Raw genomic sequence first — 17,243 nt, forward strand, 5'->3', positions numbered from 1 at the left:
GGAGATATATACGGTGAAAAGGAAAGCAATATGCCATGGCATTTTGCGCATTGTTCATCCTCTACCCTAGGATAGCTACCGTCCCAAATTGAATCACCAAAGCACCATCAATGGCCTTGATTTCACTCACTATACACTAGTTGAATCTCCCCTGGTCATATCCTTCCAAAGATTGTAGTAAAACACCAACAAACAATCAACCCATACCACCCATAATCACTAACTTAGTAAACGCGAAATCGATGGAAGCTGGTGGCGGTTTGGTGAAAATGACAACAGACTACAACAACCCAAAACGTCGAATCGTGAACAGAGAACAGAACCACGGCAATTCAAAACGACGAAGAAATCACGAGCAACATCGTTTGTGGTATCAATTGAAAATGGACTCGGATTTGTTTCATAATGAACAAAAAAAGTTAGAATTTCATCAGACAATTATCAAGATCTACCATCAAACAAGATTGAGGATGGATCACTGAATAAAATCTTACTTTTCATCATCGTTAATGTTCATCAAATCACCAGAGCTTGTTCCTCCACAATAAAAAATATGACAAACTTTGTTACTTAGAACCTATATTCAAAAGGAAATTATATTAGAAATTCAGCTTATACTTAATAAACTAATTTCCTAAAAGATTGATTCCTAATAAAAATAGATTCAACGCTTTTAATTATTCTTTTAAACAACGGAATAAAGTTTATGTTTAAACTTTTGAATTTTTCAGAAATTTAAGAATCTCATTTAGCATGATAATTCATGTATATGATGAATGACTATTCATTTATCTCTAAAATTCCAAATGTGTCTTGACACAATATCAAGAAGTAATAATGACTAACTCATACACGTGGAAACACTCAATTCAATAAAGTATCATAAGGCAGAGTTTATAACTAATTCTCTCTATTGTTGGGATTAGGTGTATTTGCTTATGACTAATGTAATTCCATTCTCTCAGCTAAATATGCAAGACATCGGAAGTTAAAGGACAAGATGGATCTCTTATTATCCGAGAGACGTCAAGATATACAGAGGGTGAAATGTAAAGGTATGATTGAAATATGAGAAGTATATAAACCATTATGGAAGGACATCAGATTATTGTATAATTAATGAAACATACTCCCAATAATATTATCTCTATGTTCTTGTTTTCCTTTTTAAATGCCATAGATAAATTCATGTACAAACAACCTTCTTTCCATATTTGAAACTATAAAATTTGTTGAAATACATCAATACTCAAATACTTATTTTTGATACTTCATATCACACTTGTCATCCTTTTAACAAGTTGACTCGGTCCCATTTTCTTCAAATCTTGTCTCCGGTGTCTTATTTTATCCTTTACTTTGAGTGCTAACTTTATTTTACCTATAAACAAAAGAAAAAAAATGTAGATATCACGAGTCTTATATCTCAAACCCTAATTACCAAATACATACAAGGAATGAGGAAAAACTAATTGTTTTCTAAATCAAGTAAATAATTGTCTATAAAATTATACTAAAAACTAGGTAAATGGTCATCAAATGGTCCAATTTTGAGACTTGCTACTAGTGTGTGTAAGGTAACAATTGGATTCATGTTCTTGACTTGGGATGTTTCTACATTGAAATAATCCATGCACAAGCTTATAGTTTCATCTGGTTTCTGCCTAAGTCCAACCAAGCAGTCAAGCTCTTTAGATTTATCTGACATATTTAAAATGGGAGACAATTGTATTTGCTAATAGTTTTCAAGACTTCACAGATCTCCTTATAAGTTGTGAGAACTGAAAGATTGCAACTCATTTCAAGGTGAAACTTCATATGATCATTGAAGTTTCACTCCAACATTAAATAAGTGACACACCCGCAAATGAAAGAGTATATAATTGTAATAAGAAAAAAGTATCGATCCATGGTGTATGATTTGGCCAAAGTGATTATCAAGTTTACCTTTTTCTCCTAAGTGTTTAGCCAAAGTTATTTTGATTTTGAGAGATTGGTGTATGATTTGGTTTTGAAGTTATGCAAATCATGAAAATGTCTTAGAATAATTGGATTTCATCACCACAATGAACAATTCAAAATCCTAATCATTTCTCATGTTATGAGATATCATTGTCTAAGGATGAGGTAGATTCTTAGGATGACATTCGACATAGATTTTTCCGTTGCACCACCCCTTCTGTCAAGGTGGGCACCACGGGTGTACCTGTTGTTGGGCATCGTTATTGGAACATTTTGGTGTTCTTAATGTTCCTTTTTGGACATCCGACGAGATAATCGAAAATTGTTTTTTATCTATTCAGTTTTGCTCGTTCCCACCTCAAACTTCCTAAAATAACCCCAACGTGAGTTAATTCACGTTCGGCAGCACCAACATGACTTAAGTCACATTGAACCAACTCAACTTAACTCATCTTGGCTTAACTTGAGTTAACTCACGTAGACCCCCAACGTAAGTTAACTCAAGTTGAGCCAACATGAGTTAACTTGACTTGGTTTTAGGTAAGTGTTTACCGGTGTTTTTGGTAAACTACGAGGGCTGGTTTTGGTTATTACAAGCAAGATCAAACCAGAAATCCTAGGACATGTTGTGCATTTGTTTTTCAAGTGTTCATCGAGTTCATAGGTTGCTTTACGAACAGGACGAGACCGTATGACGTCTTTCGACAGAAAAAGGGTTTCTAAAAGCAAAGTAAAGACATTAAGTTTATAATTGCAGAAACTTAAAGGAAAGATAAAGTACAATGCATTAAAAATAAAGGTGGTTCGACAAATCCTTTACATACATTCTTTATGACTCTTTTCTCTCATGCCGGAACTTCGAGTGTTTTAGAATTCTGTATAGGGGATTTGCAACCCGTTTTCCCTATGGAAAACTACTATTTATACATAGAAAAATAATTGAAAAAGTGTAATCCCATGATCAGCACTTCTTCCATGTAGACAACCGCTTTTCTCCCACGTTCTCCATTGAGGAAACCGCTTCTGTTTGAAATTCGAATCCCCCCACTTCAACTGAAGTTGCTTGACTTTGACGGTTTTGCATCCATGACTCGTTTCTTGTTGAACCTTAAGGCTTTTAGACCCTTTCGCTCCAAGTCAATATTTCGTCGAAACTCCTTAAGTTGAAAAAAGACTTCAATTCCTGCAAAGATAAAAGTCAGCTAATGCTAACCACATTAAATGAGGCTGGTGAAATTACCAGCTAACAAATTGTCCCCCAAAAATGTTGTTTTCGACTGAATATATTCGAAGGAGAGAATTGGCATTTTTTAAAAACTCATTATTTCAAAGCATGATGTCATGCTAATCATGACTTTCAAGAATAGTCTTTTTAGATTTATTTCACTACACGATCTCAAGACTTTGTGGGCCAGCACTTCTGCAATTGCAAAGTTAATGGAACCTTTCTATTTTTCCCCAAAACGCCATGTGTCCATCGATGTCTTTCCATCTCCATGTTCGCACATTTTTCTAACTCCTTCATCATTATATCGCTTCCTTCTTGTCGATCGGTTTTCTCAAGACCTTTAACCCCTCCACTAACTCCATAAACAGCTAGCCCACTTGGCAGTTATCTAATACAGAGAGAGAAGTGAAATATTTTCATTCACAATCAACTTTCCATCTAGTTGCATGTTCGTTCTGTGATTCCACTTTTATTCTTGATAAAGACCTTAAATTTTCCTTCGGTGAACGAAGAACAACACATCTTCCACAATAATGGAAAGCCCTCCAGAGGATCTCTTGCTCGTAATTATCAAGGAAATAGCAGCGTTCAGATGAGGACCTTCTCCGGTTCAAGATAACTTTTAAATACCATCAGAGGCTTGCCCAAGAGAGCGAGGTACTTGGAGCTCTACCAAAAAATTGTTTGTGGTATCTTACTGACCATTGGCCTAGCGAGGGAAAACTCAAATTCATGCAACAAATCTCTCGCAGCGGCCATGCCATGTACAGTGTGGCTACGACGGCTCAAATGCTTCTAGGAGATCATCCAGACCTGAAGAAGATAAGGCTTATTCTCAGAGAGGCAGCTGCCCATGGGCCGAAGGGGCCAAATATTTTGAACTTATGCTGAAGATATTGGCAAGCGGTGGTTTCTCGATGAAGGAGATCTTTCCCGTCTTTAAGGATCTTTTCGATCGCAAACAACTGGATGACTATGGAAGGGCCCTTATGAATGTCGACGACATCCCTATTTTCTGGGGGTTCTATTGGACAAGGCCCTTACCTCCAGGTTTGGAATATAGGGTCACGTGTACTTCCAACCGGACTTGTAAGGGTCACGATAGGAGGCCTAACATCTTCTGGCCGCTACCAGGAGCCGATGATGAATATTCGACGATGGACTTTTGCCTTTTCCATCGTCTTGATGTTGAAATCGCCTGGTTCCTTGTCCATTTCCGCTTCATGGAAGACGCAAGGTTTTAGGTTTCTATCTAGGGCCAGAAAACAGTTTTTGTAGCTAGGATGTCGAATTAATATGAAATGGTTGTGCCCATATTTCGACATTTGTATCTTGGCCCATTAGTTGGCTTTTAAGTTAATGAAAAATGCCATTTTGATTTTCATGCTTTCCTGCAATATTTTTTACAACATCTAAGACTTCATATTTGTCTTTTGGCATTAGTTTTAATTTAACTATGATGCCACGTTTCACGTCTCTCGTCAAAACTTCTCTTGTGCTATTTTGATAATGTCTTGATTTAGACAATTTCTTTTATTGGCATCACTTTAGTTTTCGCAATGCCAAATTTCATTTCTCGACAAAAGATTATTCTCTCATCGTTTTACTTGTTTTTCGCAAATATTCGTCGTTTATGTTAAAACATTTAATTGTCAAAAAATGGTTCCTTTGACAAATTGGTAATGGCAAAAATTTGATTTTTTTTCATGATCTAAACAATTGAGATACAAACAATTAAGATATGAAAATGGCACACTCGAACTTGAAAGATTTGGATCTTCTTCCCCCACAAGTTTTGACATTACCTATTCTGTCGATGAGCATCCAATAAAAACCATCTTATCCTTGATCTTGTAATCTCTGTTTAGAAATCATATACCCTGAAACCACTTGTATTGAAATAACTAAAGTGTAATCGAGTTTTTGGTTTTTTAACCATTATTTCTTTTGGTTTTTTTTATCAATTGTCTTGACAACATCTTTTCAATGGTTCATATAACCATCTTTTGTTGTAACTTAGCTACTAAAGCCTTCCTTCGGCCAAGCAAGCTGTAATCCTGTTCCAAGTATCTTACTCAAACATGATCATCATTTAGACCATTCTTCCCAGATGGGGGAATTATATCTTTCGCCATTTTTTATGTGTTAAGGACCTCCTTTTCCAACATGAAGCCATGGGTTGGATCGAGCCTCACAGAACTCGTATCTATTTGGTGATTATCATCATCTTTAACAAAAGAACATGGTGCTATTTTTGCTAAACTTTTCTCAAAGATCTTCCTTGTGATATTATTGACTTCAGCAAGAAAGTAACTTAGATCTGCTTCGACATTTTCAACTGATCCATGATCCTTCCAGATTATAACTTTCTGGTGCATAGATGAAGGAACATCACCTATCCCATGTGTAAATCCCATTTCGATTATTTAATTATTTTAAATGAGTTTTAGAATATATTTATATGATTAGTGTGATTTATAAGATATGTGATTTATATGATTTTAGAGAAATTTATGAGACATTGTGACTTATTTTATTGTTTAATAAAATAAGATTCAAAAATAAAATAAATATTAAGTTGTGGTTATTTTGTGTAGAAATATATTTGTTATTTGATGTAGAGATATATATGTTATTTGGTGTAGAAATATATTTGTTATTTTGTGTAGAAATATATATTTTATTTAGTGTAGAAATATATTTGTTATTTTGTGTGGAAATATATATGTTATCTGGTGTAGAAATATATTTGTTATTCAGTGAAGAGGTATATTTGTTATTTGGTGTATTAATATTATTAAGTGGGAGAGAGATATATTTATTTTAGAAATAAATAAGATTATGAGGAAAAGAGTAATTTTGAGGTGTAAGAGAAATTAGATGAGGGGTTATAAATAAGAGAAGTTAGGTTTAGAAAGACATAGGACGTACGATCAGTTTTTGGAGAAAACAAGGTTTAGAGAGAAGAGAAGAGAAGAGAAGAGAAGACAAAGAGAAGAGAGAAGGGCTGCCAATCGATAATTCTAAGGTAAGGGTGAGACTAACTTTCAGTAATATTAAGTCTATAATTCTGATAATTAGATTTAACATGTTGTAGATTGAGTTTATGAGAATTTGAGAATTAGGGTTTTGAGAGAGATTTGATGATTAGATGATGAAAACTTGTTGAATTGATGTAGAAATTGTGTACAGACCTTAGATAATCCATAAGATGATTATTGGAAGTAGTTTTGATGTTAGAACCATGAGATTAGGTGAAACTTGGAGAAAATCTGCATTCTGCCCGAATTTTGATATTAAAACTGGTATTGATCGGTGCCGAATTGATCTTAGGTGTAAATATGAAAGTTGTAGGTATGGATGTTAGCTTTCTAATGCCATTAGTCTGATGTCAAAATGTGTTGGATATTGGCTTCACTTTTGCCTAAAACAAATATTCACTTCAGATGTGGAACACAATGTTCCAACATCAAGAGCTGTTCTGTACGTTCTGGGCCTGACCTATGTTTACGCACGCGCATGCTTGATTGAAGGAATCCACACCAGCATGTGTTGGTATGAACCGTGTGCAATTATGAAGAGATCAGAACATATGTGATTTCTTAAGGAATTGATGAAATGACTAAGGAAAGTATTTTTATGTGACTTTTAATAAGCCTATTTTATAGAAGTTTCTATATCCGTCCATTGCTTAATGAAGAAGTCACTGATCCGATCTAAAGCATGATTGAAGGAATGACACGCCTTGCTTCAGTATATAAAAGTTTGCAAGACCTGAAGATATTCACTCAAGACATTGGTTTACAAATAGAGTTTTGTTTAGGTTTTGAGTCATACATATTGTGAGCCTTTCGTGTATCATCTTGATACATGTTTAGGACTGTGCTTTGAGTTGTAATACTGTGCACTACTCCGAAGCTTTTAAGCAAGGAGCTAGGTAGATTGTGGACTGCATCTAAGCTTTTAAGCAAGGTTGCAAGTTGTTGTTTTTCGAGGGTAACCTCATTTGAATTGAGTCTTTAATTTGGGAATCACAGGGGATTGTGATCTGTTGTAAGGGAGTGAGATGGGATCTCAAATCTAGGAGTTCCTAGGTTGAAGTCTAGTTGGGGTAGGTCCTAGGTCTTAAGTGCAAACGTGGTTTGCTGAGAGCTTTTGAATACAGACTGCACTAGTGGATTTCCTTCCTGGCTTGGTAGCCCCCAGATGTAGGTGACGTTGCACCGAACTGGGTTAACAATTTCTCTGTGCCTCTTTTCTTTCCTGTTTGTTATTTGCATTATTGTGTTTGTGTCTGTTAGCTTAATGTTCTAAACATCATATACAACATCTGCTTTTCCGTGTCCTGTGTTGGAACATCGTTTGGAACATCGTAAGTCTAACGTGCCAGAATAACAATTGGTATCAGAGCAGGCACCCTGCCTGTTATTGGGTGAGATCCAGAGGAGATCTATTCTGGCAATATGGAGAAAGAAAGAGGATTCGTTAACAGACCACCTCTGTTAGATGGAACCAATTATGACTACTGGAAATCACGTATGTGTGCATACCTTAAGTCCATAGACAGCAAAACCTGGAAAGCAGTGTTAAGAGGTTGGGAACATCCAGTTGCCCTTGATAAAGATGGAAACAAAACAACTATCCTGAAACCAGAAGAGGAGTGGACTGCTCCAGAAGATGAACTGTCACTTGCAAATTCAAAGGCGTTGAATGCTCTCTTCAATGGGGTAGACAAAAATATGTTCAGACTCATCAAAAAGTGTGATGTTGCCAAAGATTCTTGGGACATCCTCAAGACAGCACATGAAGGAACCTCAAAAGTAAAGAGCTCAAGAATTCAGCTCTTAACAACCAAATTTGAGAATCTGAAAATGCAGGAGGATGATACCATCCAAGACTACTACATGAATGTCTTAGACATTGCAAATTCATTTAATTCTCTTGGTGAAAAGTTGTCAGATGAAAAATTGGTGAGAAAGATTCTCAGATCCCTTCCAAAGAAATTCGATATGAAGGTGATAGCTATTGAAGAATCTCAGGATGTCTCCAGTATGCAAATGGAAGAACTCATAGGCTCTTTACAGAACTATGAGCTTGTTGTTGACAACAAAGGTGAGAAGAAAGGTAAAGGTATTGCTCTTACAGCAAATGCAGCTGATGATGATGAGTGGTATGAAGATACAGAAGATGACAAAATCGCAGATGATATGGCTATGCTGGGTAGACAGTTCAACAGAATTTTAAAACAAGTCAATAGCAGAATCAGAGGCAGTGGGCAAAACATCCGATTCAACATTGACAAGCAACAAAGCAATCCAAGGTATGACAGAAATAATGACAAAAATGTTCAATACAAAGGAGTGCAATGCTTTGAATGTGGAGGTTATGGTCACATTAGAACTGAATGTGCAACCTTGCTCAAGAAACAAAAGAAAGGGGTGTTGGTTTCTTGCTCTGATGATGAAGATGGATATGGTGAAGGAGATGTTGCCAAAATTATCACTGCTTTGACTGGAAGGGTGATACCCCTGTGTAATTCTTCTGATAAAGACCTTTCTGGTAAGGAAATTGTGGTACCCGACTATGATGATACAGACATGTCTAAGCTCCTAGCAGGGCATGATGAGATTATCAACCAGCTCCAGTATAAAAGAACTAATCATTCGAGCAAAATTGCTGATCTTAATCATAAGGTAATATCTGTCAAATCTCATCCTAACAATGCCTCATAACAAGTTATAATGATGAGTGATGGAACTGATGTTTTTACTAGGTTGTTAGATGGTTAAACAATAGAAGAACCTAATAACATAGAACATACTCATGAACCCTTGACAAATGAACATAAGATTAGTAACTATGTCCAGTCTCTATATCAGCATGAGATAGATAAAAGTGTGAACCCAGCTGAAAAGTTAAATTTTGTAACTTCTTCCAGCACAGTGGATAACCCTGGCAAAATGTTAGAACATCCGTCAGAACCTCTCCTAACTAAGCCTGAAAAAGAGTTTTCCACCAGGAAATGTCCTCCTAGCAACTTACAAGGACATAAAAATCTGTTGTGTTTCAATCTGTGCAAGACACCTGAACTGTATCAATCCAGATCTGTAGAGAGTGAAACATATAAAGAAAGGAAATCTAAATGTGTGGGTCTGATGATTCATACATCCCCAGCAACATCTGATGAGAAGGGTTGGTTCTTTGATAGTGGCTGTTCTAGACATATGACTGGTGAATACAATTACTTTGAAAACTTGAGACAGGTTGATGTTGGCCCTGTTACCTTTGCTGATAACTTTAAAGCCAGAGTTATAGGAATAGGAAGTCTTAAGATGAGCAAGTTACCTAAGTTGACTAATGTGTTTCTGGTCGAATGACTCCACTCAAACCTAATTAGCATAAGCCAGTTGTGTGATCAGGATCTAAAAGTTACCTTCAGGAAGACTGGATGCAGAGTTGTGAACAAAGAAGGAGAAACCATAATGAAAGGGGTCAGATCTAGAGACAACTATTACAAATGGGACTCAGAGTATGAGGAACAAATTGAGATGTTGTGAGTAATAATTGAACATCATAAGGTATCTGCCACTACTCAAGTTGAAGATACTGAAGGTGGAGGAAGTATGGGCGGAGATTTGGTGTCTATGCCAGATACTAAAAATACTATTGAAACCAAATCTATTTCCAATATCAGTTCTGATAATGTGACAGGGAACAAGGCCAAACTAGCAATACAAGGTCCTGCTCGAGAAGAAAAGTTCAAAATTGTTGAAATCCTTGACTCTATAGTTGAGTTTAAATTCATCTGTTTTCTGGTATGTGAAACTTTTATTCTAAAGGATAATGATGGGTATCGTCAAAAAGATGTCTGTGTAGAAGAACACAGAGTTTATGATGACTCATGTCTTTCTGTCCTTGTGTGCAAGAAAGCTTGTCCGTACCTTGAGCAAGCTTCCAGACCTTGGCTCAAAAGATTCTCAGAGTCCTGTAACATACAAGAGTACAAGAAAAGTGATGCAGACAAAACCTGGTCTAAAACAAAAGAACATGAAAGATTCCTGGTTATCCTTACCTACCTTGATAATATTGTGCTTGGAGGAATGTCGAATCAAATGTTTCCACATTTGATTTATCAAATACAATCTGGGACTAAGAAGAGGCTGACAGGAAAAGTGATCTATTTTCTGGGTTTGCAAATGACGAACACCATCTGTATCCGTCAAAGCAAGTATTCCAGGAATTTTGTGACAAAGGTTGGACTTGACAAAACCATTCATAAAAGAGCACCAGCAGCCACTCATGTAAAGCTATCCAAAGATGAAAATGGTGTAGCTGTTGATCAAAGCCTGTACAGAAGCATGATTGGAAGTCTTCTATATCTTACAGCAAGCAGACCTGACATAACTTTTGCTGTAGGGGTTTGTGCTAGATATCAAGCAGATCCTAAAATAAGTCATCTTGTTCAAGTTAAAAGGATTCTGAAATACATAAATGGCACCACAGACTATGGGATTCTCTATTCTCACGGTGGAAACTGCAGGTTGATTGGCTATTGTGATGCAGATTGGGCAGGTAGTGCAGATGACAGAAAAAGTACTTCAGGGGGCTGTTTCTTTCTTGGAAACAATTTGGTGTCTTGGTTCAGCAAGAAACAAAATTCTGTGTCTCTATAAACAGCAGAAGCAGAATATATTGCTGCAGGTAGTAGCTGCTCTCAGTTGGTCTGGATGAAGCAAATGCTGGAAGAGTATGATGTTCAACAAAATGTTCTAACATTATACTGTGACAATCTAAGTGCTATCAACATTTCCAAGAATCCTATACAACATAGCAGAACAAAACACATTGACATACGGCATCACTTCATTAGAGATCTTGTTGAAGACAAAATTGTAACTTTGGAGCATGTAACAACTGAAGAACAACTGGCTGACATCTTCACAAAAGCCTTAGATATCAAGCAATTTGAGAAACTACGGAGCAAGCTGGGTGTTTGCATCCATGAGGAATAGCAACCACTGTTCAAAGTGTCAGGTACTTTTAGCTGTCATTTATGCTTTTATCACATCTCAATTTGGCATATTTTATGGCTAAAAAGGGGGAGTAGATATGTCCTTGCTGTATGTTACCTGACTATGTGCTTGAGGATGTTGAGACATCCGGTTCTGGCCTTCTAGTTATTTTGATTTTCTGCTTTTATGTTTGTATAAAAAAAAATAAAAAATTTGTGCATATATTCAGGGGGAGTAAAAGATAGCTGTTTGTGCTCCTTGAGGGAGAGTAAACTTCTGTGTCCCTGAATGTTCCTGTGGATGTTGGAACATCCTGATGATTTGAGCTACTGAGTACTATATTCCTATTTCTCTAAGTAGCGTGTTGTGACAGTTGACTGTCTGTTTAGGATGTACATGAATTTATTTTTCCTTATACGTCCTCTGCTGCAAGACTCTGATTTTCTCTCTGATACCTTATAGTTCTCTTGTCTGCTTAATTCCATATGTTAATTGTTGTGTGAAAATAATGGAAGCAGTATCTGAGACCTGTAATATAATTCTTCTAGTCCTGAAGATCATGTGTGAAGACTGAAGAACTATATTTTTGGTATCCTTTGGAAGTCTGAGAATGTGAACCTTTCTTCAAGGAAGATTTTAATTGTGAAGATTGAAGGAAAGGTTGCGTGTGCTATCTCTCTGTTTTTAACAGGTGTGGGCTGAATTTGTTTTAGCCAAAAATTTGCCAAAGGGGGAGATTGTTGGATATTGGCTTCACTTTTGCCTAAAACAAATATTCACTTTAGATGTGGAACACAATGTTCCAACATCAAGAGCTGTTCTGTACGTTCTGGGCCTGACCTATGTTTACGCACGCGCACGCTTGATTAAAGGAATCCACACCAGCATGTGTTGGTATGAACCGTTTGCAATTATGAAGAGATCAAAACATATGTGATTTCTTAAGGAATTGATGAAATGACTTAGGAAAGTATTTTTATGTGACTTTTAATAAGCCTATTTTATAGGAGTTTCTATATCCGTCCATTGCTTAATGAAGAAGTCACTGATCCGATCTGAAGCATGATTGAAGGAATGACACGCCTTGCTTCAGTATATAAAAGGCTGCAAGACCTGAAGATATTCACTCAAGACGTTGGTTTACAAATAGAGTTTTGTTTAGGTTTTGAGTCATACATATTGTGAGCCTTTCGTGTATCATCTTGATACATGTTTAGGACTGTGTTTTGAGTTGTAATACTGTGCACTACTCCGAAGCTTTTAAGCAAGGAGCTAGGTAGATTGTGGACTGCATCTAAGCTTTTAAGCAAGGTTGCAAGTTGTTGTTTCCTCATTTGAATTGAGTCTGTAATTTGGGAATCACAGGGGATTGTGATCTGTTGTAAGGGAGTGAGATGGGATCTCAAATCTAGGAGTTCCTAGGTTGAAGTCTAGTTGGGGTAGGTCCTAGGTCTTAAGTGCAAACGTGGTTTGCTGAGAGCTTTTGAATACAGACTGCACTAGTGGATTTCCTTCCTGGCTTGGTAGCCCCCAGATGTAGGTGACGTTGCACCGAACTGGGTTAACAATTTCTCTGTGCCTCTTTTCTTTCCTGTTTGTTATTTGCATTATTGTGTTTGTGTCTGTTAGCTTAATGTTCTAAACATCATATACAACATCTGCTTTTCCGTGTCCTGTGTTGGAACATCGTAAGTCTAACGTGCCAGAATAACAAAATGATTTATAGAACTTGAGTTATGGTCAAATTACTGCACGTAGGTCACAGTGAATTTTTATGGACTTCTGCACAACTTTTTTGAATTTAAAATGAAAAATGGTATTGATCGGTACAGAATTGGCCTTTGGTGTAAACATGAAAGTTTTAGATAATTTTGTTAGCTTTCCAGTGACTTTGGTTTGACATGAATATGATTTTTAGTTTTTGTGTTATGATGAAAATACTCCAAGGAGGTCTTAGCGAAATTGTTCGGTGACAGCATTCTCTGTTTCATGTTTTTGCGTTTTGTTCATATGTTTCTGTTTTGAATTGATCTTTGTTGTAAACATGAAAGTTGTTGATAATTGTGATATCTTTCCAGTAGCCTTGGTTTGACATGAAAATATGTTGTGCATGATTATTTATGTTCTTACCAAGATGCATGATGAATTGTTGATACTTGAATACGATGATATATGATGAATTAATTGTGTGCTGTCATGTTGCTGTTAATATTATCAATGTGATATTGTTATATGAGTATTAATGTGAATTATATATGATGTTTTAAGATGCTAAGATGTTAAGATGTTAAGACGTTAAGATGATATGAAGTTGTTAAGTCGTCGAGTCGTTATGAAGTCGTCAAGTTGTTAAGATGTTATGTTGTCAAGATGTTAAGATGTTAAGGTGTCATAGATGTTCATGAAGTTTCTAAGACGTAAGATGTTGAGTCCATGCATACTCATTTAAAGATGAGGGCTCATGCCCGGGAGCTTTTGCTCAACCACGACGATGGAGCTTTTGTTCAACCACGACGATGGAGCTTTTGCTCAACCACGACGATGAGGGCTTATGCCCTAGGAGTATATTTATGCTCAACCACGACGATTAGGGCTTATGCCCAAGAATGGTACCACATGCATTTGCATTTGTCAAGATGATTTGAGAAGTTGAAGTTGCATAGTCGAGTCGAAGTTGTTACGATGTTAAGATGTCAAGTTGTCAAGTTATTAAGATGTTAAGATGTCAAGTTGATGAGCTATTAATGAAGTGCTTGATGAATGATTATGATGTTTATGATGATTGATTATGAAGTTGCTTATGAAGATTGATTATGAAGTTGTTTATGATAAGATGTTATGTGATTTATGATATGATGCTATGTGATTTATGATAAGATTCTACATGTTTACTAATGATGATATGTGATGATGTTTGTGATATTTATGATGGTATATATGATGTTATGATTAAGGAGATATATGATGTTATGATTAAGATGATATATGATGTTTATGATTATTTATTATGATAATATAAGATGAAGTTTATGACTAATGTAGGAAGATTAATGATACTAGTTGATGAAGTTTAAGTTGTTAAATGTGATTGATGAATTATATGCTTAATATTGTTGTTTGGTGAAATCTCACCCCTTTGCTTGAAAATGTTGCTCTTCGTATGGGTAACTTGCAGGTAACCAAGATTAGTTGCAGTCGTGAGTGGACTCCTCACAAGTGTGTCTTAGGTGCTCTGATACGTAACGGGATGGGATTATGTCTTTACTTTCTGTTCCTTACGTATTACTTTATGAATCTTTCAAGAATTGATGTTGAACTAAGTTTTATGAGATTTTATACTGAGGCCCTTGTGCCAAAGATTATTTAAGTTGTTGAAATTATTCCGCTGCGAAGTTTTAAATATTATGTTGTTGAACGTTTTGAAGGATAAATTATTATTTATTCCATTTATGATTTTTTAAGAAATGTGACATTCCGTTTTATGATGAAAAACTCTGATTTTATTTATGAAATTTTTACGTTGGGAAAACGGGGTGTTACACCATGTATCCATTCTCTCCTTAAGAGAAAATTGAAGTTGGCTTTTGATGGGACTACCATGAACAAAGTTGGTCTAGTGACAGATCCCACAGTGAGATTCACTTGGAGAGCACCAAGAGAAAACCCAACTTTTCCTTCATAGTTCGACATAACTATGTTGTGGGTTTTCAAATCTGTACCACATTTCCCAATCTTTTTAAGTAAAGATTGAGGCATTAAATTCACATCAGCATCACCATCTACCAACACCTTGTTGACTCCAATGTCATCAACATTGGCTTAAATGAATAATGGTTTAAGATGGCCTTTCATGGAGCCATTAGGTTTCTCATATATGGATTTTTGTTGATCGCCACATCCATAATCTGTTACGTAGCAAAACATGGATTTATATTTCTCCATGTCCTCTAGATTGTAATCTTCTTCTGATTCTTCGAATTCAAATACCACATCATACTTTGCGGGTAAAATGGAAACTACATTGCATACGACGTCAAAATCTGGTTCTAAATCCATGAAGTCTGAATCCATTTCATCATCTCCAACAGTGTTTTCCTCAACGGGTGGGAGAGACAACCTTTCTTTCACTGGTCTCTTGACTGTCTCGACTGATGTAGAATTTCTACATGTCATATAACTATGTACACGTGAGTATATATAGGATCGTTTTCCGCAGGGAGTTGCGTTTATCATAAGCATTTTCACAATAGTTCACATTAAGGTATCCTTTATAAAATGTTTGTTTGTAAAACTATATTCCTAAACGACATAAAAGTAAAAACGAGAGAAGATCGAACTATTTCGCTTGCGGTATAAGATAACAAGCAAGCATAACAGCAGCAATCTCTCGATCGATTAACAGACTCTAGCTTTATAACCAATATTATCACAATCATTTCTACAACATCCTTCGTGTCCAAAGCAACATCATTATTTCTAAATTATCGTTTAAACATTCGTGTCCAAATCCCTTAAACGATAACAAAGTCGATCGGATAACTTAATCGACCGTGTCCAGCCTGATTAAGTATCCGAAAGCATTAAGTTCTTGATTAAAAGCAATTATCAAATGTTTACAAAGTTGTCAAGAGTGATATAACTTAATATAGATTGTTATTCTAGTTCTAGATTCAAGAGTTCGTGTCCAAATCATCTTGAATCTCATTGAAAGCATTAAACATAAGAATAACAACAATATTGAATCATTAAGCTAGAACCTTATACATTAAAAGATCAAAAGATTACATAATAGCTTGTTTGTTTACCTCAATACTACAAGAGTAGATAATAGCTACACATAGACATGTAAACTATGCAAAGGATGAAAGAAAGATGAAGATTCCATGTCAAGATTCTTCGTGTCCAAAGTGATCTTGAGTTGAATCTACTCCTAAACCACTTGCTTTGTGTTTCTCTCTTTGAAATAGCTCTAACCTCTCTCCTAGAATGTATGAAAATATCTAATGGAATAGTGAATGACCTAAAAGAGAGGTAGAAATGCTATTTAAATGGGCTGTGTTTTTGTACCTGCGCTAATAGCGCAATTCATGCTAATAGCGAGGTAAGTCGGCCTAAATTCTGGCCAATTGGAGTGTGCCACGTTGGTCCTTTCCCTGTTTCTTCACCCTGGTTACGCTAATAGCGTAGTCTTCTGGAGCATTTACGCTAATAGCGTATGTCACCCTAATAGCGTATTTCTTCAAAACCAGCTTCTGCTTCGCTCCAGGTACGCTAATGGCGTACCTTTCTGGACCAATTTCGCTATTAGCGTGGAACACGCTAATAGCGAATTCTTCAATTGTGCTCCAGGATCTCGTCCCAGGTACGCTATTGGCGTATCTTTCTGGACTTTGGCAACTCTTGATCACGCTAATAGCGTATGACACGCTAATAGCGTATGGTTTTGAACTTTGACGTTTCTTGCTCCTTGCTTGTATTTTCCTGCACAAAAAGGGTAGAATAAGGCTCAAAAGCATAAATGACATATTTGCATAATATTTGGAGTTTTCCATGGAGAATCTTGCAAAACAAGTCACTAAAATGCCTAAACTACCATATGAAATATATCACTTTTGAACACTTATCAAACTCTCCCCAACTTGGATTTTTGTTTGTCCTCAAACAAATCAATCGAAAAGGAAACTTACAAGGCTTTGGACAAGGTTTTCAACACGGTGTCAAACAATTCAAAACAAAAATTTTCAAATGGTGATTCAAATATGATCGCGCGGGCAAGCATGAAGTCCTCCGCGACTCTAGATGCAAACTAAGAATGTGAACTAGTCCTAAACACAAAATATACATCATAAACTTCAAAACATAAACACAACTAATTATGAACCACACCTAACACACTTCTTTAAAAGTAAATGAAATACTATGATAACAATAAGCGAGGGTAATGAACACACATCCAACAATCATGCTAACATCCTGATTAAGTTAGGTGTCCATCCAAATATCGTCTCAAAAAGCACAAAAGCATGGATCAAAAGGTCTTT

General features: G+C 36.1%; 1 protein-coding gene and 1 pseudogene across 1 annotated transcript; both read left to right on the forward strand.

Annotated features, from left to right (window-relative positions):
* The first annotated feature begins 7,653 nt into the window (after nucleotides 1-7,653).
* LOC146905865 (uncharacterized) lies at nucleotides 7,654-9,567 on the forward strand. The gene is made up of 2 exons (XM_085728661.1): nucleotides 7,654-8,883; nucleotides 9,070-9,567. The coding sequence occupies exons 1-2, from the start codon at nucleotides 7,654-7,656 to the stop codon at nucleotides 9,565-9,567; spliced, it is 1,728 nt and encodes a 575-aa protein (XP_085584787.1).
* Nucleotides 9,568-10,548: 981 nt separating this feature from the next.
* Nucleotides 10,549-11,202, forward strand: LOC146905866 (secreted RxLR effector protein 161 pseudogene; annotated as a pseudogene).
* The last annotated feature ends 6,041 nt before the right edge of the window (nucleotides 11,203-17,243 follow it).

Source organism: Medicago sativa, chromosome 7 (assembly GCF_051527215.1).
Source record: "Medicago sativa cultivar Bolivia chromosome 7, Bolivia_mono, whole genome shotgun sequence".
NCBI lineage: Eukaryota > Viridiplantae > Streptophyta > Magnoliopsida > Fabales > Fabaceae > Medicago > Medicago sativa.

Coding starts and splice junctions, on each gene's coding strand:
- LOC146905865 (XM_085728661.1), top strand. CDS start 7,654: ATGGAGAAAGAAAGAGGATTCGTTAACAGACCACCTCTGTTAGATGGA. Junction 8,884..9,069: donor TTGCTGATCTTAATCATAAG/GTAATATCTGTC, acceptor TCTCTATATCAG/CATGAGATAGATAAAAGTGT.